At 39.6% G+C, this 24,626-nt stretch overlaps 1 protein-coding gene across 1 annotated transcript in view; it reads left to right on the top strand.

The window, feature by feature from the left end:
* The window catches only part of Prtfdc1 (phosphoribosyl transferase domain containing 1), an 87,540-nt gene that overhangs the window by 56,527 nt on the left and 6,387 nt on the right, over positions 1 to 24,626 (top strand). Inside the window, exons 4-5 of the mRNA XM_027953117.2 lie at positions 13,434 to 13,499; positions 23,435 to 23,452. Coding sequence (XP_027808918.2) covers positions 13,434 to 13,499; positions 23,435 to 23,452 — 84 coding nt within the window. The remainder of the gene's footprint in view (positions 1 to 13,433; positions 13,500 to 23,434; positions 23,453 to 24,626) is intronic.

Raw genomic sequence — 24,626 nt, forward strand, 5'->3', positions numbered from 1 at the left:
TAGCTCAATCAGTTTATTGTAAAAGGAGACAGCACAAAAGGAGTCTATAGGTCCCTTTATCCTCCTGTTCTCTCTTCCCAGCCACTCCTGACTCAATTAAACTTCTCCTTCCCTCTATATAAAACGAAGGACCTTGTGCTCATCAGCCAATGACAACACATATTTGATAGGGGCAGAAGGCAGTAGGCATTTTATGTACTAACAATACCTGGATGCACAAACAATACAGCCCAGGTGCCCTTATTAAGCCATAGCCTGTGGTCGTTCTTGACCTTCACAACACAGAGGGTATCTGGTCAGTAGACTCCACTGAATGTCTATTTGAGGTGCTGTTCTTAGATTATTACACAAAGCCAAGAGCAGAGTCTGCCTCTCAAGGGCACTTTGCATTTCTCGCTGGCATGCTACACTAAGCACCATACAGGAGCCACTTACCAGGAACCGCCTTTCCCGTTTTATAGAAGGTCCAGCCCTTCTAAGTCAGACACAGCTGTGGTCTCCTTCCTTCTCCCACTCCTCTTCCAGGCTTCCGCCAACACATTGATACAACAGTCTCATTTCCTTTGGTGTCCTGAAGCTTCCTTTTCACTGCGATTACAAAAACATTTATTAGAGAATAATTTATTCTTCAGGCACATTAATGGAGTCCAGATTTTGCTTGGATAATATGGACAGACAGATGTGCAGTGTTTGGTGCTACTTTAAGATGAGCAATGCTGTTTACACAGAATTTTCCTGAGACCACCCAACTCATTTCACATGTAGCCTTCAGCTTTCCAAGCCCTGGCCTCCAGAGGAAAAGAAAAAATTTAATAACTCAGCGCCCCACCCAGTTTTGAAGACATGACTTAATACTGAAGGAATTTGCAAGCCTGCACTGCCAATCAACATGCCTACATCAAATAAACCATCTTTTCTTATTCTGAAAAATGAAAGGTAGTTCTAGAAGCATTCTACTCTCTGACCTTCTTATATATTGTTCATGTCTCATTAGAAACCCGGAGAAGCTCAACCAAAGACCATAAATCTAAAAATAATAACAGGAGATGAAACACTTGTTATTTGGCCTTCCCCCAGTTTCCTATTTTGAGTATATTTCACATAAATTGCCTTTTCTCTTTAGCTCTGTATTATGCATAAAGATAACATTAATAATTCTTTTTTGCACTTGGAAAGTTTGTTACATTTTTTCATAGCATTTACACATATTGGTAATTTGCTCCTTACTTTAACTTGAGAAGTAGGTAAGGAACTGTCTTAGTCTGTTCAGATTGCTATAACAAAATACCATAGATGGAGTGGCTTATAAACAACAGAAATTTATATCTCACAGTTCTGGAAGCTGGAAGTCCCAGATAGAGGCACCTGCAGATTGATTTCTGGTTCCTAGACGGTACCTTCTCACTGCTACCTTGCCCCTTCCAGTATCTCTTTTTATTCATGAGGGCTCTGCCTTCATGATCTTGTCACCTCAAAAGGACCACTTTTTAGTATCATCCCATTTGAGATAAGGTTTTAACACATAAATGTGGGGAGGAATACAAACATTCAGATCATATCAGGCCCGTGTGAGAAGTTAAGTAACTTTACTAAAGTATTCCAGTGCTTAATTGGTTAAGTCAGTCATTAATAATAATTCCTTTTTTCTGTGATTGCATTTAATCTAAAAATCATTGACTAGTTTTAAGTCTGATTGTTTTGAGTTTCATAGACATACCACAGCATTCTAGATGTATATTAAATGTATTATTTTACTTTATAGTTTACCAAGATATAAGAATGAATACATTGATGCCTAGTATATAGAAAAGAATATGGTGTAGTAATGGAGATAGGCTCAGATCTTTCCCTGCCCTTTACTTACACTCCCTGATACTAGACCCCTCTTCTATAGATTGGGGACCGTGACACCCACCCTTTTGAATTGTTCTGAGGTTCAACTGAAATGCCATCTAGAAAGTGCTTTGTTCACTAAGACCTGATATTTATTGAATTGGCTTTTCTCTTTTATTTTTCATAAAAGAAAAGGGGGTGAGCACAGGAGTGAATTAAAGTCAAAGCCAGGCTACTCAGTGTTGAGGAACCTGTAGGGAAGGCAGATATAAAGTCCCTCGCCTCAAGGTGCAGCTGAAGCGATGCATGTATGATGAACAGGAAGTAACTAATGTGAGCAGGAAGTAACGAACACTGCATAATTGGTGCTAAATGAGAAGGAAGCAGGTTGGCGGAGGAATCAATTTTGACTGACAGTAGGGGTGGGTAGAGTTCAGGTGATGGTTTGTAATGAAGTAGACCTTAATTTGGCTGTCTCAGTGTGATTATGGTTTTGACAGGCAGAGATGTGGCAGAGAGACATTCTGGGTGGAGAGGGGAGCACCAGCAGGGTATAAACATGATAAGATGCAGGGTGTACTCCGAATTTAGCCAGCAAATTGGCATGAGTGGAATCAACTATGGCCACTCCGAGGGTGGCCTGTGGACCTGCAGCATCCCAATTACCTGTTGAATTGCAGGCTCTTGGGCCCCACCAAGACTTACATAGTCACAGTCTGCTCAGGTGACATGCACATTAGGAAGCTCTGAAGGAGAGGGAATATAGTGTCCAGTCACATGGAAAGGCAGACTGTAATCAGAACCAAGAGAGAAGCTGTAGAATGTGCTGGTCAGGTGGAGGCTTTGGAACCAGTTCACAAGGGCAGGTGGCGTGGGGGTGGGGATACTCCTTAATCTCATCTCTGGCTTCAGTAACATCACATTCTAGCTGTGGGACCTTGGGCAAAGTTACTTAACATTTAAGGTGATAATAGTACCTGATACCTCATAGGATTTTTTTAAAGAAACAGACTATGTTTTAGAATATCTCCCACCCTTTCCTATACACAGCCTCCCCCTTGTCAACATCCTGCACTAGAGTGGTGTGTTCCTTATAAACAGTGAGCCTACACTGACATGTCATTCATCCAGAGACCATAGTTTACATTAGGGTTCATTTTTGATGTGGTAGGTTCTATGGGTATGGACAATTGTATGACATGTATCCACTATATTGTATCATAGAGCATTGTTTTAATGTCCTAAAAATCCTCTGGGACCTACTTATTCCCTCATTTCTCTCCCCGCCAGCTCCTGGTAACCACTGATTTTATTTTTACTGTCTCCATAGTTTTGCCTTTTCCAGAATGTCACATATTTGGATTCATACACTATGTAGCCTTTTTAGATTGGCTTCTTTTACTTTGTATTATGCATTTATATTTCCTTTGTTTATTTTCATGACTCAATAGCTTATTTTTTATTAGTGCTGAATAATAGTCCACAGTCGGGATGTGTCACAGTTTATTTTTCCATCCATATTTTGAAGGATATCTTGCTTCTACATTTTAGCAATTTATGAATAGAGCTGCTCCAAACATCTATGAGTGTTTTGTTTTGTTTGTTTATTTAATGCAGATAAGATTTCAACTCATTTGGATAAATACCAAGGACTACAATTGCTGGATCACACTTCATAGGCTTGTTTTAGGATTCAGGATAGTGATGTGCCTGGTACTTAATAAGTGCTCAGCTCTTGATTCTAACAGTCAGGCTTGGTCCTAACATTGATGTGCCAGGGCAAACTTATCTGCATCTATTCTTGCTCTAGGCATATCAATGTTACCCCAAATGTTAAGTAACCTTGCCCAGGGTCCCGGGTTTATTTTTCTGCCCAGATCCCCTGACCTAGAAACTAACTGAAGGTGCAGGGTTCATCCCCACAGGTTTCAAGCATGAAGGGAGCCATGCATCTGCTGGGAAGAGTGGAGCATAAGCTGAAGACCAGGGCTCATGGGTGGGGACTGGACCCACCAAACCCAGGATGGGATTCAGAATCAATGAGCCTATACAGGATTTTATCCTCCAAAGTCCTCCACTCCTCAGGGGTCTGAGGGCAGCTAGGTTCTTCTCCTCTATGCCTGGATTCCAAGACTGTGCCCAATGAGCCAAAGCAGGAGGGAACTCCATTATCTGGGGAACCTGGCCTGTTAGGACATCTTCCCTGGGTGATTTAGGGTGGCCATTTGGAAAATATTGTTCCCTCTGTCTGGCCTACTTCAGGTAGGTGTTTCTTTTCTCCACCACCACCCCATCAGCCACAAACTTGGCTCTGCAAGAAGGGGAGAGGCCCATTTCAACACACATGTCCCTCCTGTCCAGCTCCCATTAGCTCAATCTGTTACAGAATTTCAAAGTAAAAAGATGCCTTTATGTTTTGGAATTTATGATATGGAGGGTCCCTCTGATCTGGTTTTGGGGGTGATTGCCCATTGCTGTGACAAAATTGGACTTTCATTTTGCTGGCATGGTCATCTTTAGATATAGTTTAAGTGAGAAATGACACGCAGAGCTGAACTTTTTGGACCCAGACTAAAGTTGGGTGGGAATGAGGATAGATCTAGTCTGGTGCCAAAAAGTGGTGTGTGTCCTAGATGTTTCCCAGCACGGCTCTGCCTCTAGTTCCCTCCTTTGACCCTTCCTGATCACCATTTCTTTCCCTAGCACTCTTAACAAGTTCCTGAGAGCTGGTTTAAAATTTCATTGCTGTTGAACAACAGTGTTCATCTGGTTATTTTTGAAAGAATTCTTCCCTGGGTTATCAAGTGGGGAAATTGGGCACAGAAAGTGGTCTTTCCAGAAAGAGTCACCACTGGCCCATGGCCATCTACATTTTAAAACACAGACTTGACTGAAGTCTTCAGGGTCATTCCGATGTGTCAAGAGGCTCAGCTTGTTTGTCCTGCTCCATGATTGAAAAACATAATTTAAATCAAAACAAGAAGTCCATACCAAGGTTCAAAACAGAAGGATATCCTGCTTCAAGGTTTCAAGAAAAGTGCATGTGAAGCAAAGTCTCCGAATCTGTTTTTAAACTGAGTTTCCTTTTTCCTGGGGTCTTTTAGAACAAAATCGAAGCGAAGCCCATTCTGCTCCCCTCCTCCGCTTTTTTTTTCCTCTTTCATGGTGACCCTTCATTCTTCCTATCAGCCTATATCCTCTTCATATCATTGTGATCCCTTCTTGATCCAACATCCCTTTATTTCTCATAAAGAAAAGAGCCTTTCTTTGTTGGGTGGGGATTACTTTCAGCTAACCAGTACCCTCTTGGAGACGGGGTGGAGCAGAATACCAATCACAATACACTAATAAATCATTGTCACTAAGCAGAAAGCCATTTTTGTCGTTGCAGAAATTCACATCGCTTTTGCAAAGTTAGGCACACCAAAGTCAGGGAGTGCAAATTGGATGCATACTTTCCAATGAACTGAATTGTACGCACTAACATAGGTATAGTTTTTCTGGTTAAAAATGCTAGTCTGTCTTTAAAACTGCATCCTTTATGAATCAGCCAATGTAATTACTGATATTAAAATATCAATAATTCATACTTCCATATTTTAATGTTTAAAATTCACAGTTTTTTTGCATTTAAGTTTCAAAAATATTAAGGAGATTGGGAAGAAAGGTAATGAAATAACAATAATGAGAATAATGATATATAAGTAAATGGAAATCACTCAGGTATAACAGAGGAAGATCTGTGTTATTCATCTTCCCATCTTCCATGAGGCTCAAGTCAGCCTTGTTTCTGTTCCTCAACTTTTTGAGGGGAGTGGGTACCAGGGATTGAACTCAGGGTCACTTGACCACTAAGCCACATCCCCAGCCCTATTTTATATTTTATTTAGAGACAGGGTCTCACTGAGCTGCTTAACACCTCGCTTTTGCTGACCACCTTTGAACTCGCAATCCTCCTGCCCCAGCCTCCTGAGCTGCTGGGTTTATAGGCATGCACCATCATGCCGGGCCATCCTCAATTCTTCACAGATATTATCTCCTATGTATTTTTTTTTTTTAATTTTGAGGGTTTTTTTTCCCTCTGTCTCCCTTTGAGCAATAAGCTTCCTTCAGAATTCTTGGATAAGAACTTAAAACAAGAAAAATCAAGGGCTGCTTGCAAACACTTCACATTTAAAGTGGGTAGGGGCAGAAGAATTAAAAATGTACTGAACATGTATGCTCAGGTGCTTCAGGAAGGCTCAACACACACTGAATGAGACAAAGTGCCAGCCACAGGGGAGACAGTTCCGATGGAAATAGGCAGCAGTGCTGGAACTTTTCCTTCCCCTGGCAATTGCTACATTCAGAGAAATTTTCAGTCATGGTTTGTTAACATCCAGATATGCATAGAGTGTTATTGGGACACAGGCGCAGATGAAGTCCAGGGGATTCCAGGAAAACTTCCTAGAAGAGAAGATGCCAAAACTAAGTCTTAAAGAAACAGTAAGAAATTGCCCATGTGGAGAAAGATGGCAGGATGTGGCATGAGCAAGAACATGGAGACAGAACAGTGTGTTGGGTGCTGGCACTCCCAGGGCCTACCGTAGCCCATGGTAGTCACAAGAAATGGGTAACTCTGTAATTATCAGAATCTATGCATATTTATGACTTTTCTTACAAATTAGAGTTCTATCTTAGTCGAGGTTTTTTTGTTGACAAGTAGCATAAATCTATTTTAAATTTTCTTAAGTGATAGATTTTTTAGAGAAGAATGTTATGATCCCCAAATTGAAAATGTAGCTGGGACTGGAAAATATCAGGAACTAGGCCACCCATGCTCCTTTCTATCCAATATCTTCCATTGCCATCTTTCCTTTTTTATTCTGCAGTGCTGGAAACTGAACCCCGGGCCTTGTACATGTTCTGAACTACACCCCCAGTCTCCCTTTTTAATGCAGTGCGGGGGGATCAGGCCCAGGGCTTTGTGCATGCTCGGCACACATTCTAACACCGAGATATAGCCTTAGCCCACCTACCACCATCTTGTAGAGCATTTCCAGTCAACTCTGTGTTCTGACTACCCGTGGCTCTTTAGAATGACCAACATGAATCTGATACATGCTGCTAAGTACAAAAATGGGTCACAGCCTGATCTCCAGGTGGCTTCTGTCTATTGATGAAAACAGCCAAGTGAAAATGATGGCAATTATACCCATCAAATGGTCCACTTGAAAAGTATCAGACATTGCAGTGTGGGAACCAGGCAGTCTCTGAGAAACCCCAAGGAAACACAGAGATGGGCTTTTCCCAACAAGGCAATAGCCATGATACAGAGTGGCACTGGAAGTACATCAGTCCTTCTTAACCATGTGCCTCCTGTGTTGCCATCAGACACAGTAAACCCCAACCACAGAGCACGTGGCTTATATGTATTTGCAGTGTGCTGTGTGAATGAACAAAGAACAAGTCACAAAGCCAAGGTTAGGAAACAAAGCAGATGTGCCTATTTCTAAGACCAAAGGTAGATGGCAAGAAGTCAAGACATACTTTGTGTACTGTTCACAAAGTAGAAGAGTGCCAGGCCTTTCCTGAGTGCTTAATACATATTAATTCATTTAATCCTCCCAATAATCCTCTGAGGTAGAGACTATGAATATACTCTTTTCTACATAGAAACTAAAACCCTGAGAGTTTAAATCACTTCCTCAAGGTCATATACCTAATGAAAGGTGGAGTTGTGGCCAGGAACCCAGACATTCAGGTCCCAGGATATATGGACACCAACTCATTCTTCTCTTTATCTCCATATTCTCCTTTCTCGTGATTCACTCTGCAGAGATAGTAAGAATTAGTTGAAAAGCAAAAGTGATGTCAGATCAAAAAGATTTAAGTGAACAGAAAATAGAAAAGAAGGTAAGTCACTTTTGGGGTGGAGAGGAGAAACTTTAGCATGATAGTTTTCAAATTTATTTATTTAGTTATTTTGGTAGCAGAACATTCCTGTCCAGTGTCTTCCTCTGAATCTAATAAATACAACAGAGACAAGTGGAGCTGCTAAAGCAAGGACCCAGTACAAACATGGTAGCCCCTCTGTACATTGTTCTTCTCTCTGTACATTGTTACCCTAGGCAGTTTAAAGGACTAAGGGACCCAGCCAAGAGTCATGTCCTACACCAACCACTACTTGGACAGCTGGGGAAACTGAAACCAATTCACCTGTCTGATTATCTTGCTTGGTATCCAATGTTCTGAGTTTTTTTGTTGTTGTTGTTGTTGTTGTTGTTGTTTGTTTGTTTGTTTTTTAAATCAGTTTGAGCCTTTGCAACATTTTAATTAGAAGCTTTCCAGTTTGATCATTAAAGCTTCTTCTTTTGGGGGAGTGGGTAACTGGGGATTGAACCCAGAGGCTCTTAACCACTGAGTCACATCCCCAGCCCTTTTTATATTTTATTTTGAGACAGAGTCTCACTGAGTTGCCAAGTGCCTCACTAAGTTGCTGAGGCTGGATTTGAACTTGCAATCCTCCTCCCTCGGCCTCCCGAGCCGCTGGGATTACAGGTGTGCCCACTCACTGTACCCATCCCATTATAGCTTCTACAATGAAATGTTTGGGTTTCTGTGTTGCACCTCTGTCCATTTGATAGAGAGTACCAGTGACTTCACTAGGCACAGGAGGAAGGTTTAGGATGAATAGCAGGGTGTGAGGGGCAGGAGAAGCAAAGGTAAGGTGTCTCTGGAGGTGGAGAATACTGAAAATGCTTTTCTGAGCATGTCAATTTTGAAGCAAGTAGCTCTGACTCCAGAAAAAAAAAAAAGTAGAGTGGTTCTTTTGTTTGTTTATTTTGTTTGGTTTTTCTCTTCTAGGAAAGGAAAAGGACATGATATTCACAATAGTTATTCTTCCTCAGTTTTTTAAGCATTATCTAAACTATCCAAATTCTCTATATAAGGAACTGTCTTACCTGCTGGGCTGTTTGGGCATGTTCTATGCAGTATCTAAAGATCAGATCTCCGAAACTAGTAATTTCCAAAATATTTCTTCCAAGGATGTCTAAACTAAATGGCAGGAATTTTCTTGAGTGTGTACCCTCAAGGACCAGAATTTCTCTCAAGATGTTGATTTCTCCTAGCCATTGCAGTCATTGTGCCTTATTTCACTATTACAGCCAGGCCCACTCCATCTCCACACTACTCTCAGAGATACACTCACTTGGTGCTCCTTTTTTCTAGAAATATTGGGGTGGGAAAGGATAAGGTTACAACTGAATAATGTAAGCCAGGCAAATCTAGTATGGATTGGGTTCCTTCACTGACTATTAGCACCTCTTTGGAAGGCTTCCTAAACCCTTGTTGTCTCAATTTCCTCATTTGTAAACTAGAGATGAACAGAACCTTAGTGAAACAGATAATCCATTTGTTAAAAAACTCTTCCAGAGCAGGGAAAAAAAAAAAAAAAGACAAAACCTCCCAATCTATTCCATGAGGCTAGCACAACTTGGCTCTAAAAATCCACAAAGAGAGCAAAAGAAAATTGCAGTCCAGTCTTACTTATGAAAATAGATGAATAGGCACACGCCTGTAATCCCAGCGGCTCAGGAGGCTGAGATAGGAGGATGGTGAGTTCAAAGCCAGCCGCAGCAAAAAGTGAAGCACTAAACAACTCAGTATAGACCCTGTCTCTAAATAAAATTTTACAAAAAAAATAGGGCTGGGGATGTAGCTCAGTGATGGAGTACCCCTGAGTTCAATCCCCAGTACTGCCCTCAAAAAAAAAAAAAAAAAAAAGATGAATAATCCCAAATAAAATATTGTCAAATCAAAACTAATGATATTGGGCTGGGCATGTGGCTCAGTGGTAGAGTGCTTGCCTAGCACATGCAAGACCCCAGTTCAATCCCCAGGACCATTTTTAAAAAAAAAAAGTTTAAAATAAATACCAATCTTAGGAATGTAGGATAGTTTTGAACCATTACAAAGAGATCATGGTTAGACAGAGGATTGGATACATACAACTGACTTCATTCCCTCCTGAAACCCCACTAAACTAAGTGAAAAAATAAGACAAAAAGGAGAGGGAGAAAACCTCCATGGACAAGAGATATCAACATTACTTAAAAGGTGAAACTGATGAATGAAGAGCACTGACTCAGCAGAATTGAGCAAATGATTCTCTAAATGTCTTTGGAGGGAATGTCAATGACCAGTAGGGGAGTGGCTCCCCAGAATTCCCGAAAGGCTCAGGGGTGGAGTCACCAGGTTCTTAGATGAGGGCCTAGTGGAATGAGAGCAATGAAGTTTGTTGAAAGCTGTGAATGGAGAGGCTGGACCTCTAAGTCCCCTTTCACATCCCAGCAGGAGACAACAGGCTTGCTTTTATGGGATCATTGAACCGAGGGAGCTCCAACTCTGGTGTACCTGTGGAGGACTAAGGAGTTACCCATTTCCCTAGGTAGGAAGGGAGAATAGAAAGAAGTTAATCAATCATATTTACTGAGTGTATTAGCTTTCAATTATGATCATGAATACCTGAGACAGTCAACTTATAAAGACAAGAGGTTTATTTTACCTCATAGTTTTAGAGGTTTCAGTTCACGATCATTTGGCCCTGTTGCTTTGGTGCCTGTAGTAAGGCAGCACATCATGGTGGGAGCATGTGGCAAAGCAAGCCTGCTCATCTTATGAGCACGAAGAGAAAGAAAGAAAGAAAGAGGAAGGAATGGGGTCCCACTAGCTCCTTAAAAGGCATGCCTCACTGATGACCTGAAGACCTCCCACTAGGCCCCACCTCTTAAAGGTTCCACCACCTCCTAATAATACCACACGGGGAACCAAACCTTTAACACACAGGGACACTTAAGATCTAAACTGTAAAACTGAGTGTCTGGTGTGCTGAGCACAGACCATGTGTCCTGCTCAGTTCTAAGGGTTCCATATGGATGAATTCATTTTGTCTTCAAAACAACCCACCAGGCAGGAAGAAAAAAGTATTAAAGTAACCAAGACAGTTTTTTAGAACAACAAAGTAATGAGATTTACCCTACCAGATATTAAGACATATTAGAAAGCTATGATAATTTTTAAAATACAGTCTGAGTGTTGGAATAGATAGGTTAGATTATTATTTTCTATTTATAATAAAATGAAAAGTTACATTAATTCATTGGACAGATTAATTAATGTTAGAATAGGCATGTTTGATCCAAAGAATATAGAAACTCACCCTTACATAGAGCGTGATATGATAAAAATGACATTTCAAACCAGTAGGGAAAATAGTAAACAATTCAGTAAATGATATTGAGATAATTAACTATATACACTCTCAGAAGATATAAGTTTCAGATGGATTAATAACAACAAATCTAATACTTAGAACATATTAGAAAGAGACTATGGAAGGCCTTTGTAAATAAGACTTTCCTTTTTTTTTTTTTAATATTTATTTTTTAGTTTTCGGCGGGCACAACATCTTTATTTGTATGTGGTGCTGAGGATCGAACCCGGGCCGCACGCATGCCGGGCGAGCGCGGTACCACTTGAGCTACATCCCCAGCCCCAAGACTTTCTTGATGACATACTAACTGTATAACTTTGAACACATTGTTTAGCTTTCCGATATCTAGTTTTTGTTTTTAACAAACTAAAAAAAAAAATGAAAAATAAAAACCAGTTGATTGGAGATACATAGTCAATAGAATGGAGATGAAAACAGTAGAATTATTGTGAAATTTACTCTGATCTGGCAGAGTAAGTCTCATTGGTTACATTAAACTTTGTGGTTTAGTACTTGTATCCAGTTCTGTATACCCCAGTCCCCTGGAGGTATTGAAATTTTATTTTTTCCTGCTGCTAGTAACAACATAGTTTGGTCTAATATGCAGATATTCCTCCCACGCACGTTAAGTCCTGTATCTCAGCTGCTCTAGAATTAATAAAGCAATGTTTTTCTTTGACATTTTTGACAAGTTCTTAACCACTGTTTGACTGCTTGCTTGTGGATATAAGATCATATTCACCTGTTCAAAAACAGCCAAGGATCAGTGAATCTTGGATATTCTGTGACTTTTCTCCCTTTCAGATCAGTTCCCGTAAGAAGATGATTGGTTTTAATTTAATTTAGTGGGCCCCCTTCGGGATGCGCTACTAGGTGATGTAGGATAAGCATTCGCTCCAGTCCTCTGCAGTAAGGAGAAATGCTTTACCATGTAGAAGTAAAAAAAAAAAAAAAAAAAAAAACTTTTAAGGTCTTTCCCCCCACCCTTTTGATCAGAAGGGTAAAAAGATAAAAGTTGCTTCATTGTCAAAACTGTCAAATTAGTGGTTTGGCTATATCTTCTCTTCCCAGATGACCAATAACCTGACAAAGTAACTGTACCTCTAGATTCTATGATTCTTAGTTGCAAGGGACAGAATCTAATTTGAACCAATCCAGGAAAATTCCTAAGGGAAGTGGCTGGAAAGGAAAAGTTTGAGTAGAGCCTGGGGCATAGCTGGTTGGCCTGCATAGGTGGCCCTAACAGAACCATGTGGAATGGACTCCTCTGGAAAGAGGGGAGGCCTCCTTGCCAGGACTAGGGAGGATAAGGCTGAACTGGCAAAAGGAACAACTGTTTACACCAATAACCAAAGAAGTTTCCTGGATCAGCGCGATGCACATATGGTGCCTATATTGTCTTTGCCTGGAGGCTATTGTTGGGATGGAGGAATTGCAACATCACCACATTCTTGCTTGGTCATGAGGCAGACTGCCTGAGTCTATCTGCTTCAGTTCCTTTCACGTGTGTCTATATCGAGGCAGAAGACAATTTACCACTTCTGTTTCCTGTTTTGTCTCTGTTCTATTGTGATCTTCACTATATAATAATCCATTTTTGTTTGTTTTAAGAGGTTTTATTAGGGAAGGATAATGTACTATACATAAACATTGTGAAAGCAAATAATCATAAATCCTAAGAGGATTTGAATTAAAAAGTCTTCTAAGTATGGTTCTGGGTTTTATGTTCCCGGAACTGCAGAAATTTCCTGAGGCTTAGTCATTTATGTCAGAAGGTCTAAGTGCAGTACTTCTCGGCTCCACAGCCTTTTAGAATTGCCCTTGACATCAAATCAGGGGCTGGATCTCCAAGGGCAAGGAGTAGAGGAGGCCTCAGTCTCTCAGGGAACCAGAATCTGATTGGTTTCTACCGCAGGGCCATAACTAGGGCTTGTTAACCAATGCTTTACCACTCCTAGGGCTTCCCCAGCCCCCTCCACCTCAGTAAAGTCCAAGAGTCTGACTGTTTTCTCCAATTCTGTCTGCCTCAGGACAGGTTCCAACACCTTTTATTACGTTTTACTTCAAAATTAGGTTTATTTTTTCCCTCTGTGCTCTCCATCCCCCTCCACGCTCAGTCTCTGGCTGCCAGTCATTAGAGGCTTTGTCTCAAGCACGGTGCAGGAGAGTGGCTCTTGGTAACCATAGGCAACCATGAGTCTGTGCTAGCTATTTGTGCTGTATTTGTAAGAAGCAATCTAGTCACTGGGTACATGGGAAATATGCTTTAAAGGTTTTTTTGTTTTGTTTTGTTTTGTTTTGTTTGCAATAAAATATTATCATCATCTTCTTTTTTTTTCTGTAGAATGATCAATCCATGGGCGAGATGCAGATAATTGGAGGCGAGGATCTTTCAACATTGGCTGGAAAGGTTTGTTAATGTAACTCTGCTCAGTACACATTGATGTCTGGGGATATCAGTGACCTTCATTTCAGGTTAGCACTTGCAATACATTTCAGATACTCTCCCGGGTTTCCTAATTCATGCAAATAGATGTGTGAATCCTTTTAATGATTTCTTCCTTCTAAAACATGCTTTTTAGAAGGTTTCCAGGACACAAGGCAGACCTAATCCTTCTCCAAGCTTCCAATTCCAGTCTTATTTCAGACAACAAAAATCCTGGCCCTCCTTGCTCTGTTCTTGCTTGTCCTTTCAGGCATCTTCTTTCTGAAAAGGAAGGTTTCTGAATATTTGTCTGCTTTTTATCTCTACTCTATGCCTCAACACCTAGGCACTGCATAGTAAAACATTTAAACAAGTTTGTTGAAATGTGCAAAATTGAGGGAGGAAAGAAAAAAGAACTTGAGAACACAAATTTTAGGTCTTTGCCTTTTTTTTTTCCTCCTAATAGTATAAAGTAATCTATTAGATTATGGGGGGAAAAAAAAAACCACTTCCAATTTTAACTTGGAGTTCCAAAGCTGCTAATACCTAATTATGAAGTGAAAAGACTATTTGGATTCTGACATAAATACTTAAATTGGAAGGAAGAGTTGTTTCATAAAGCAGATGATCTTTGTGAAATGTGATTTGAAATGCAAATTTACTGTGAATGAAAGCCACTACCAAAGCAGAATTTGTTTTTGTTCACCTGTACTGACCTATCTTGTATTCATTATCCCTGAACACATTCAGCTTTCTAAGTCAAATGGATCAGTCTATTACACAAGCTTAATCTCTCATACTTGTGGTTGTTATTGTTACACAATCTCCAGATGGGAAACAAAGAGTGGCAACCACATTTAATAAAAATATGTATCATAATGGGAATGCCACAGAACCACAAAGATTCTGACTGCAAAACAGCCTGCTTCCCCTTACTCAGGAGACAACATTGGCAGCTCCAAGTATTAAATTGTCATCTAATAATAAATTTTGTTCCATAGCAATTGGAGTTAACTTGATAATGTTAATGTATTGCCAGACCATCATTTGATGTTACTACAATATCCTAGAAAGCTAAAATACTCCAAGCAATTTCTAGAGATTCATAACCTTATACAATCTTGGAGTGTGGTCTTTAAATGGTAAGTCACATTAGTACTTTGTTGTGTGACATTACCTTACAGGTTTATTATACAAGGGAAATATCTTGCCTTGTGCTTTTGCTATGAGGTCTGTCCCCAGTAAATGCCAAGAAAAAATATTGCACATAGAATTGTGCCCCCTCCTCCCTTTTTAAAGTGATTTTCCTCCTGAGCACTGGATATTCCCTTTAAGAGATGGGGTTGGGGGATGGATGAAGGAAAGGGTAGCTTCTTCCTAGGGATGGAGTGAGCAGAAGGGGTGACAGCTCTGTGCTTTGTAATTTCCTCCTGTGAATACTGCAGAGACCCCTGTGGGAAAGCAGAGATTGTGAATGTTCAGGGAGAAGAGTTGGAAAACCAGGAAGCTACTTTAATTTTCTGCTGACATGACAAATTATTTCTTCCAGGTTCCTGGGTACCATTGAGCTGTACCTTTACACTCTCTGTGTATGGATAGGTGCACATCTATATATGTTTAAATATGTGCCAAATAGAACTCCTTGGGCTTAGAATGCACCAGGTAAATATTTCTAAGATGAATCAACACTGATTAGCCAGGTTCTCAACTGTCCCAGCAACTCGAGTTTAGTGACTGTGCAGTTCCGGGTGCCCAGCTCCCATCAGAGGGGAATGCTAGATGAGCCATGCAGGCCACACCATATGCTTTCAAATATATCGAATCTGTCCACTCCTCTCATCTCCCTGGCTGTCACCCAAGTCTTGACCCATGCTACTCAAAGTTCAGGTTAGAGATCAGCAAATTTTTTTCTGTAAAGGACCAGATAGTAAATATTTTCACCATTTTCTCTTAAAATTGCTCAGCTCTGCTGTTATAGTATAAGGCAGCCATCTAGACACTATGGAAACAAATGGATGTGTCTGTATTCCAATAAAACTTTAATTACAAAAATAGTCAGCAAGGCCAGATTTGGCCCACAGGCTATAGTTTGCTGACTGTTAGTCTGAGAACCAGCAGGTTAGAGCCATGTCAGAACTTATTAGAAATGCAGAATCTCAGATCCCACTCTAGATCTGCTGAATTAAAGTTTTCATTTGAACCAGATCCCCAGATGATTCCTTTCTACATCAAGGTTTGAGAGGCACTGATGTTCCACGGTGAGGCCGCCTCTCTCCTTCTTCTCAGATGCTCTACGGCAACTAGGGTCCCTGAACTTCTACCTTCACTTAACTTTCACTACCCTCCAGACTATTCTCCCAGAAGCATCCAAAGGGATCTTTTCAAAATGCAAATTGATTCCATCACTTGCCAACTGAAAACCATTCAATGGCCTCTTAATTAGGGTTGTCAGACTCAGTGAAAACAAAACAAAAGATGCCTAGTTAAATCTGAATTTTAAATAATGAACAAAGGTTTAGTAAAAGATACCCCATGCATATTTAGCTTAAGTATGTCCCATGCAATATCTGGTACATACTTATACTAAAAAAATTTGTTATTGTTTACCTAAAATTCAGAGGTAGCTGGGTATTCTCTGTTTTTACTTGGCAACCCTACTCCCAGTGCTTCTGCAAATATGATCCAAATTCCTTACCGTAGCCTGTGTGATCTGGCCCTGACTCTCCACAGCACATCTTTGTGCATCACTGAACCCCTCCTCGCAGCACTGACTAAACTCCTTCCTGCCAAGATGTTGGACAATCTGTGGCTTCTCTCTGGTCTCTGTTTTCTTCCTGCCTTTCAGATCTCAGCCTAAATATCTCCTTCAATACTGGAGGCCTTCCCTAATTTGTTGTTTAAAATGAGTCCAGAATCTCACCCTCTATACTCTTCCCAGCCCTGGTTAATCTCTCTCTAGGTGGACACTGTTTTCATACAACCATTTCTGTTACAGGGGAGGTCTCCAGAACCAAAGTGACCACAGAGATCCACAGTGACCATTTCTTGTGATCCCAATGGAAAGACTTGAGTCACTCAGAGTAACAGGACAGAGTTTATTTAGTAAGAATGAGGATAAGGATGCTCAGGAGAGGCCCTGAGCAGACCATCTCTGTAGAGAACAGTATAGCTCTTACAGAATCTGGGCTTTCTACGGGATTTGGGTTCCTTTGTTCTTGCCTTAACCATATGAAGGCTTATTACCCTTGGTATAGCCCTTAGCAAATTTTCTTTGTGAGGGTCACGATGACCTGGTCACAAGAAACAGTTGTGACATGGTTTTGAAACAGTAATTCCATTAAGGGCTTATAATTAACTATGGCTAAAAGACATATCAATTTTGACATACCAATTCTCAGTTTTCCTGATGCTTGTCCGCTTTGATAAAGTTTTCTGTTACCCCAGTCCTGTGACTTATGGACTCACTTTGATGTACGTTTGATGTCCTCCCTATAAATTATCTGTCTTCATTATCCTCTCCTCCCACCCACTTATGACTTTCTACCTTATATTTCCACAATCTGTAGTATTTGCTTGGGGCTTTTATTTTCCTCTCTCCCCACTGGAAAGTCACCGTGAAGTGGACAGGCACCTTGTCTATCGTAGTCACCATCTTCTCTCCAGCATCTCGCAGGGCCAAATCCAGAACAGTTTGGAATAAATATTTGGTGAATAATGAATGAATGATCCTCTCACACAAAAATTGAGAAGACGTTTTCAATTAATTTCAGGGAAAAGGACGTGGCAGGAGCAAATTATAAATTTTAGCCAAATTGGCAAGTTTACTTTTGGTAAGTGATGGAATCCAGTTTGTATTTTAAAAAGATCTCTGTGGCTGCTTCCTGGAGAATGGTTTGGAGGGTAGTGAAAGTTAAGGGAAGGTAGAAGTCAGGCCTTTCACTTGAACAGATAAAGGCATTCATGTGACCCGCCCATTCAGCCATTCTTCAGCCAGCTCCTGAAAAGTTGTCCATTTAGAGTTGGAGAAAATTTTTAAAAAGAACTTGAGGAGGCCTTCTAGAATAGAAGAATAGAATCTTCCTATCATGAAGAATACATACTTGCTAGAAAAAAATATTCAAAGGAAAAGGTGTTCAACAGTTATTAGGTCTTTGTTTTAAAGGAAAGTCTGAAACTTCCATAAATATCTGCACAGGATGGAAGGGTTGTTATAGGCCATCATCTCGCCTCCCCCTTCTCATGTGGTCCTCATACGATTTTTCAGTCAACAAACTTACATTGAAGTTACCTTTATGATTGTTATGACGCTGCCAGCAACTTGTACACATCTTCTCTCATTTAATTTTCAGCACCCAGAGAAAAGTTCCAATATTCTTTCCTTGGTTTTAAAAAAATCCAAAGAAGGAAGAATTCCTTGGGATTTCAATAGTCTTAGAGGAGAGTGTATTTTTTACTTGGGACCAGAAGGTCTGGAAAGAACGCAGAAGTGGGAGGAAAAGTGGAGTGGAATGGGGAAAGATGGAGAGCTAGACAGGAGGGGACTGGCGTGACTGCAGGAAATTAGAAACAAGGAAATGATAAGAAAACGATTGAAAATGTATGTTGGATTTGGTGTGTAGAATACGTTGAGTTTGCTTAGAAAAGCAAAGAGACGTCACAAAGCACTTGAGCCGAGGTGACATCTTGGAGCTGTGTTTGAAAAGCCACGCGACAGAAGAGAAGAATGAAAGTCGAGAAGGGAGAGGAAGCTGTCCTCTGGCGGTGCTGGTCCTGGTGGCCTGAGCAGGTGCATTAGATGAGCACTGGGGTGAAAGAGGAGGAGGAGGAGCACCAAAAACAAAGTGAGATAGAAAGGATTTTTTTTTACATGAAATTTGTTTCTGAAAGAACTTTGTAGAATATGGGGAAACAACTCACCTGCATCATTTTGCCATGCTCACAGTTAGCTGAATCACCAGCCCCATAACTCTACTATGTCAATTCTGGAACTCTCTAAAGATAAAGGAGTTAAAATATTTAGATAAAGGAGTCTCTAGACAGCCCCCGAGTACTTTTCTCTCTCTCCCTCTTCTTTTCTTCTTTTCTCCTTTTGCTTTCAAGAGAAGCTGGCTGAGTCATGGTTCTAAATAGGTCATTGCTGTTGAATAGAGGGAGCCTTAACAATTCAGTTAAATGGCCTCTTCAGCTCACAATGTTAAAAGCATTTTACTTGGTGTGTTTTGAGCTGTCTGCACCGCCGTGCTCTCTGGCTGATTTTTTTTTTTTCAAAGTTGATTTAATCCTGGCACTTCATAAAATGTGTGTATCCATTAAAGCAAGGTTTTATTCATGTTCAAGAGAAATCTCTGAAAGGGTGGAATAAAACCAAATGCATGGAAACAGACCCCTGTCTGGCAATGAGGAGACATAGATGTGCAGGTTGAGTGCAAGATTTCAGGAGACATGCTCCCCCCACACACACACCACCCCCAAAGGAGTTTCTCATCAAATGCCAGAATGAAGCATCGGAACTTGCCAAAATCTCCCCCTTGGCTGCCTGAACTGTTTAAATCATTCCTTTTTATTGGATCTGACTAGGCTGAGAACAATAATGGAAATGCCCACTGACTGATGGTTCTGGCGATTTTGTGAATTATCACATAAAATGAAATGCTGGACTACATTCCTATCTCCGTGGGGTTTATAGTTACTCTCCTACTCATGCTCAGCATCGCCTGTGCAGCTCACCTTCAAGACTCCATGGCCTTCTGAAAAGAATGACCACATCCGCAAAACTGCATTGCTATAGATTAGACAGTGTGGTTTACTAATCTTTTTGTTTTAAAAAATTAAAAATAGGAATAACTTGTTTAAGAAAATCATTTAGATTTTTCTAATTCTCTCCTCTTGCTTTCTTCTTCTCTAGGGAACTCAATGTGACTAGCCTTGATCAGACTCATGTAATAGCAAAGAAAGAACACACTCTAGAGAGTCCCCACAGGATTTTGCCTACAGCCCCCAGGCTGAAGATTTTACTGGCTTTCTGGGAGGAAATGAGCTAGGTGTGATGAGATGACTAAGACAGTAACTGGCAAACATCTCAGATTCAGTGATCAGAGTTATCAGATTGGAAGTGTTTCCAAAGCACAATGTGTTCAGAAAAAAATTCCCGAGGTTGCCCACTCAAAAAATGGGTATTTTAAAAAACTGCTTAGTCCAAAATTAAAAGCTGTAGACATTAACTATAGTTTGATTAAGGTAGAATTTGAGATCATTAAGGAAATATGGAAGCAATCTGACAAAAGTAGAATGAACTAGACAAAGTAAAAGAAATGTGAGCAAAATTGTTAATTGATTTCACAGGCAGTTCTTGAGCAACTACCATATGCCAGTCTCCATGTATTGGTCCCTGGGCTCTTGGATCTCTTCTTGGTACATTAAAATGTAAAGACATTACGTCCTTTAGACACTGGTGAAAATTTTTTGTAAGTTAGAATAGTTAAATCTTCTCTACTCTTGGACCTTCATGTGACATCATCCCATGGTGGAAAGCAGAAGGGCAAGAGTAAAAAAGAAAAAGGGGCTTTAGAAAGTGATATAATATATAAAATATATGTACAATTATAAAAAAAACAATTTAAACTTTCTAGAATACATAAACAAAATGCATAAATTTTGAAAACTTGCTTTCATAATAACCCAGTCTCAGAACACTTAACCCCCTCCTGCAAAAATGACAAAAATCCATTCTTGAGGGCAGAGCACTCATGACCTAATCACCTTTTATTAGGCCCTAACTTCTAACATCCTTGCACTGGAGATTGTTTCCTGCACAAGCACTGAGGGGACACATTGAAACCATAGCAAGATTTGATGCATGGTCTTAGATTGAACAAATTAGTCACAAAGGCCATTTTAAGAACAAGTAGAAAATTTGAATATATAATTGGCTTTATATGATATCAAAGAATTATTTTTGTTAGATTAATAATACTGTAGATATAGACATGCATAATAGAAAATGTCATAACTTTAATTAATTTTAAAATAATACCTAAACATTTTTCATTCATTAAACAGTTAAATATACATCAAAAATTTGGAAAATCTTAGGGCTAGGGGATAGCTAAATGGTAGAGTGCTTGTCTAGCTTGCATGAGACCCTGAGCTCTAGTCCCAACATCACAAATACATACATAAAAATTAGAAAATCTTTATATTTTCTGTTTTCAAAATTTATGCAATTTTATTTGTATTCTAGAAAGTATAAATTGTTTTTTATAAGGGTATAAATATAATATATAAAATACATATATTCTATATATTATATCACTTTCTATAATTTAAAAATGAATATTTATTTATACTTAAACCCTTTTTTAAGAACAGCAACCTAAGAATTTAAAAAATTATACATTTATACACACATGCGCACACACACACAAAAAACTTTTGTGGGATGGGTACGAGGGATTGAAGCTGGGGCACTCTATCACTGAGCTACATCCCCAGCCTTGTTTATTTTTTATTTCAAGACAGGGTTTTGCCAAGTTGCTGAGGTTAGCCTCAAACTTGTGATGTAATTGGCTTTAAAAGATATCAAAGAATTATTTTTGTTAGATTAATAATACTGTAGATATAGATATGCATAATAGAAAATGTCATAACTTTAATTTTAAAATAATACCTAAACATTTTTCATTCATTGAACAGTTAAAATACATCAAAAATTGTATTTTTGTCTCAGCCTCCCAAGTAGCTGAGATTACAGGATGTGCCACTATGCCCAAACAAAACATATTTTTAAATATATTGGGCTGAGGGCATAGCTCGAAGTGGTAGAGAGCTTGCTTGCCTAGAATGCTTGAGGCCCTGGGTTCAATCCACAATACTGCAAATATATATATTTCGTATAATATATACTTATATATTTATAATGTATGGGTGTATGGGTGTTAGAAATGCTAAAGTAGCAGCCAGAAAAACAGCTAAAAGAGATAAAAGTGACTGCCTATTGGAAGCAAAATTGGGTGTGAGGAGAGGTGATATGGGAGAGGGGTGTTTTTCTTTAAAACCTTTCAATCCCCCACCTTCAGAACCCAGGGGATAGGGCCTTGCCTGTGCTAGGCCAGAGATCTGTCTCTAAGCTACATCCCCAGATCTTTTTTTTTTAATTTTATTTTAAGACCAGGTCTCACTAAGTTGCTCAGGCTGGACTTGTACTGGGGATATTCCTGCATCAGCCTTCCGAGTAGCTGAGAGGCATGCTCCACCACATAATCTCAAAATGTGTTTGAGTAATTTTGACAAAATATCTCAGGATTGGTACACATCCAAATCCCACTTCCAACCACCGCTATTTCCTAAAAATTGTGGCTAATCTTTTCAAAGATGACTCTTCTGTTTTGCAATATTCTGTACTGTAAGAAAAAAAAAATCAGATCCAATTATTTTTAATACACTCTACTCAATTAGACAAGAATGCACGCTAACATATTTTAGAAAGATTTTTCTTCATAAAATGAAAAGAAAAAGATTGTGAACCAGGAAATTAGCCAAACATTCTTCCTGGTTGGTTAGTAGACTTGGTTAATAAGCCTCAGATGAAAAATACTCATTCCAACTAACTACTGTGGAGTAATGGTTAAGTTCATAGCAAATCATGTTCAAAATGCCAAGGGACTCCTCTATCCATATGACTCTTGGAGTAGGGAATATGATGGCTTGAACCGCTTCAAAATAGACAATATAATCTTGCATCTTAATGATAATTTAAATGTTAATAGATTTAATTAATACATATATCATGGCTGACAGAAAAACACTTTCAGAAGGATATTTCTATGGAAGAATATGTTTGACACGTGGTACAGATTTAGCAGAGTTGTTGGGTGGGTGGTTAACATTTTTATTAATTAAATATTTTGCAATAGAAAGAACAAAGGTATCTACTGTGTAAAATTTGATCCAGTTTCTAAGATATTACATAAATCAAATAAATGAAAGGTAACCTAAAGAAAGAAAAAAATCCTGTTACTTTGAGAGAATATTCTCAACACAGTTAATTGGAATAGCATATTAATAGTCATATTTTAATTTGTTGGGACAACATTAACATGTTACTACTAATTCAATTAATTGGTTGATTTTAACTCATTAATAAGCTGTAATCAGTTATTATTATTTCATTCAACAATGATGATTGAATATCTATATGCTGGCATTATGGCAAAGTCTGGTAATACAATCGTACCCAGGACAAACATGATCCCTACCATGTGGAGTCTAGTGGGGAAGACAGATATCAAACAAGAAATTAAAAAGAAACATAATCAGTATTCTCTGGGGGAGAGGTAGAGGACTGCCTTATAAGCGTGTAGCAAAGGCTCTAATCATCTCACTAAGAATCTGTACCAGAGCCCTAACAGCTTCCTCTAGCCACCCCTTTCATCAGGGTTGAAAATCCCAGGGTAAATACTAAGTCCCTGGGGATTTGGGTGGCATCATATTCTAAAACAGGGTTGTCACAGCCAATATGGGATCCATCTACCAGCCACTGTTTCCATCAGTGATTCAGTTTATGTTGACTTATTTTCCAGAGAAACCTTAGTAAGCTTTGCAGACCAAAGAAATGCTGAGTGGAGACATGTAGCAGAATTTTTGAAGTGGGATCACTTTATAGATGGCTCTTCAGACAGATATTAGGGTCTAAGATGATCCTGCTCCTAACCTGAATATACATACAAAAATTGTAACCCCAAGTAATTCAAGAGGGATTGTTAAACTAATTCTGAAGTACCTACCTTACCTCCAATCTTTTAAATTCGATAGTGGGGGGAGAACCAACTAAGCAAGCTGAGATTCTCGCTAAACCAAGCTTGTGTTTATCTCATGAGCCAGGTTGTCATCATATTCTAAAATATGGATTTTGTTTATTTCAGAATGTCCTCATTGTTGAGGTAAGCTGCCTTTTCTTTTTCTGTGTTTGGGAGTTGCATGGATCCAAGGGTGAGTTTTAAAATGTACGACTTGTTATCAAATTGGCCAAGGATTTATGGAGTCCTCACTGTGTGCGGTGGTTCTCCAAATTTATCAAATCGGAGCCAACTGTGATCACTAGCTTCAAATAATTTCTAGAATCAAAGCTCTGCAATAATAGCTGTGTGGTACTTTATCCTGTTTTATATCCAATTTCATGCATGACTAAATTGGTTCTTATACCTATTTGTGAATCAGACAGTTGTAGAGAGGAGTAAATTAGCACTCAGAATCAAATTTATTTAACAGTAAAATTAAGGTTAGAACTCTCTTTACCCTTAATTCAGGATTCTGGCTTATGTCCTCTAATGATTCCCATCAATTTTCAAGTACTTGGAGCCTCAAAATCATAAATAAAACCAATTAAAAATGGTAATCGAAGGGAAAACTATGACCTTTTAAATTAGTCTTTTTCTGTTAAAAATAAAAGGGGAAAAAAAAAAGCGAGTCTCTGGTAGCAGTGGACTAATACAGCAAATGGCCATGTTTCCTTCAGGAGCACGCCTGCCTTATCAGTTGGCAAAAATTCAGGGGAGCTGTTCTTGGGCTTTTGTTCCACAATTGCCTGCCTGTGCCTTCTGGATCCGCAGTTCTGGCTCCACACAACCCATGGAGTGGACCCTCCAGCCAAACGCATTGCCCACCCCTGGCTAAATTCAGACCTGTTATATAGATAATCAGCTCCTGACAGCTGATTTCTGTCCCAAGGACAATAAATTGCTGCAGCCCATTCTACTCTAATTGTGCAGCAGCAGCTCATCAGCAGAGATGAGCCTGGGCTCACTGCAACCTCAGACCCTCAGAACTCACAGGCTGTCACCAGCTGCTACCCAGACACATCTCACTTCCCAGCCAGCGAATCCCCTAGTGAGTCGGGAAGACAAGGAGGGGGTGGCTTATCCATTCAGTGTATTCAGATGTACATCCCATATCCATGAAAATTCATGTGTCATGTATTGTGTTACATAACCTCAGGGCCAAATTTAGTCCTTGAATGTGCATGCATGAGTCCCAGTGTACTCAATGAGGAGAAGCTGCACATGGTCTCAAAAGGCCAAATTTAGCCCTTCAACACAGTTCAAGGATGCAAGGAAG

Source organism: Marmota flaviventris, chromosome 12 (genome assembly GCF_047511675.1).
Source record: "Marmota flaviventris isolate mMarFla1 chromosome 12, mMarFla1.hap1, whole genome shotgun sequence".
Classification (NCBI taxonomy): Eukaryota; Metazoa; Chordata; class Mammalia; order Rodentia; family Sciuridae; genus Marmota; species Marmota flaviventris.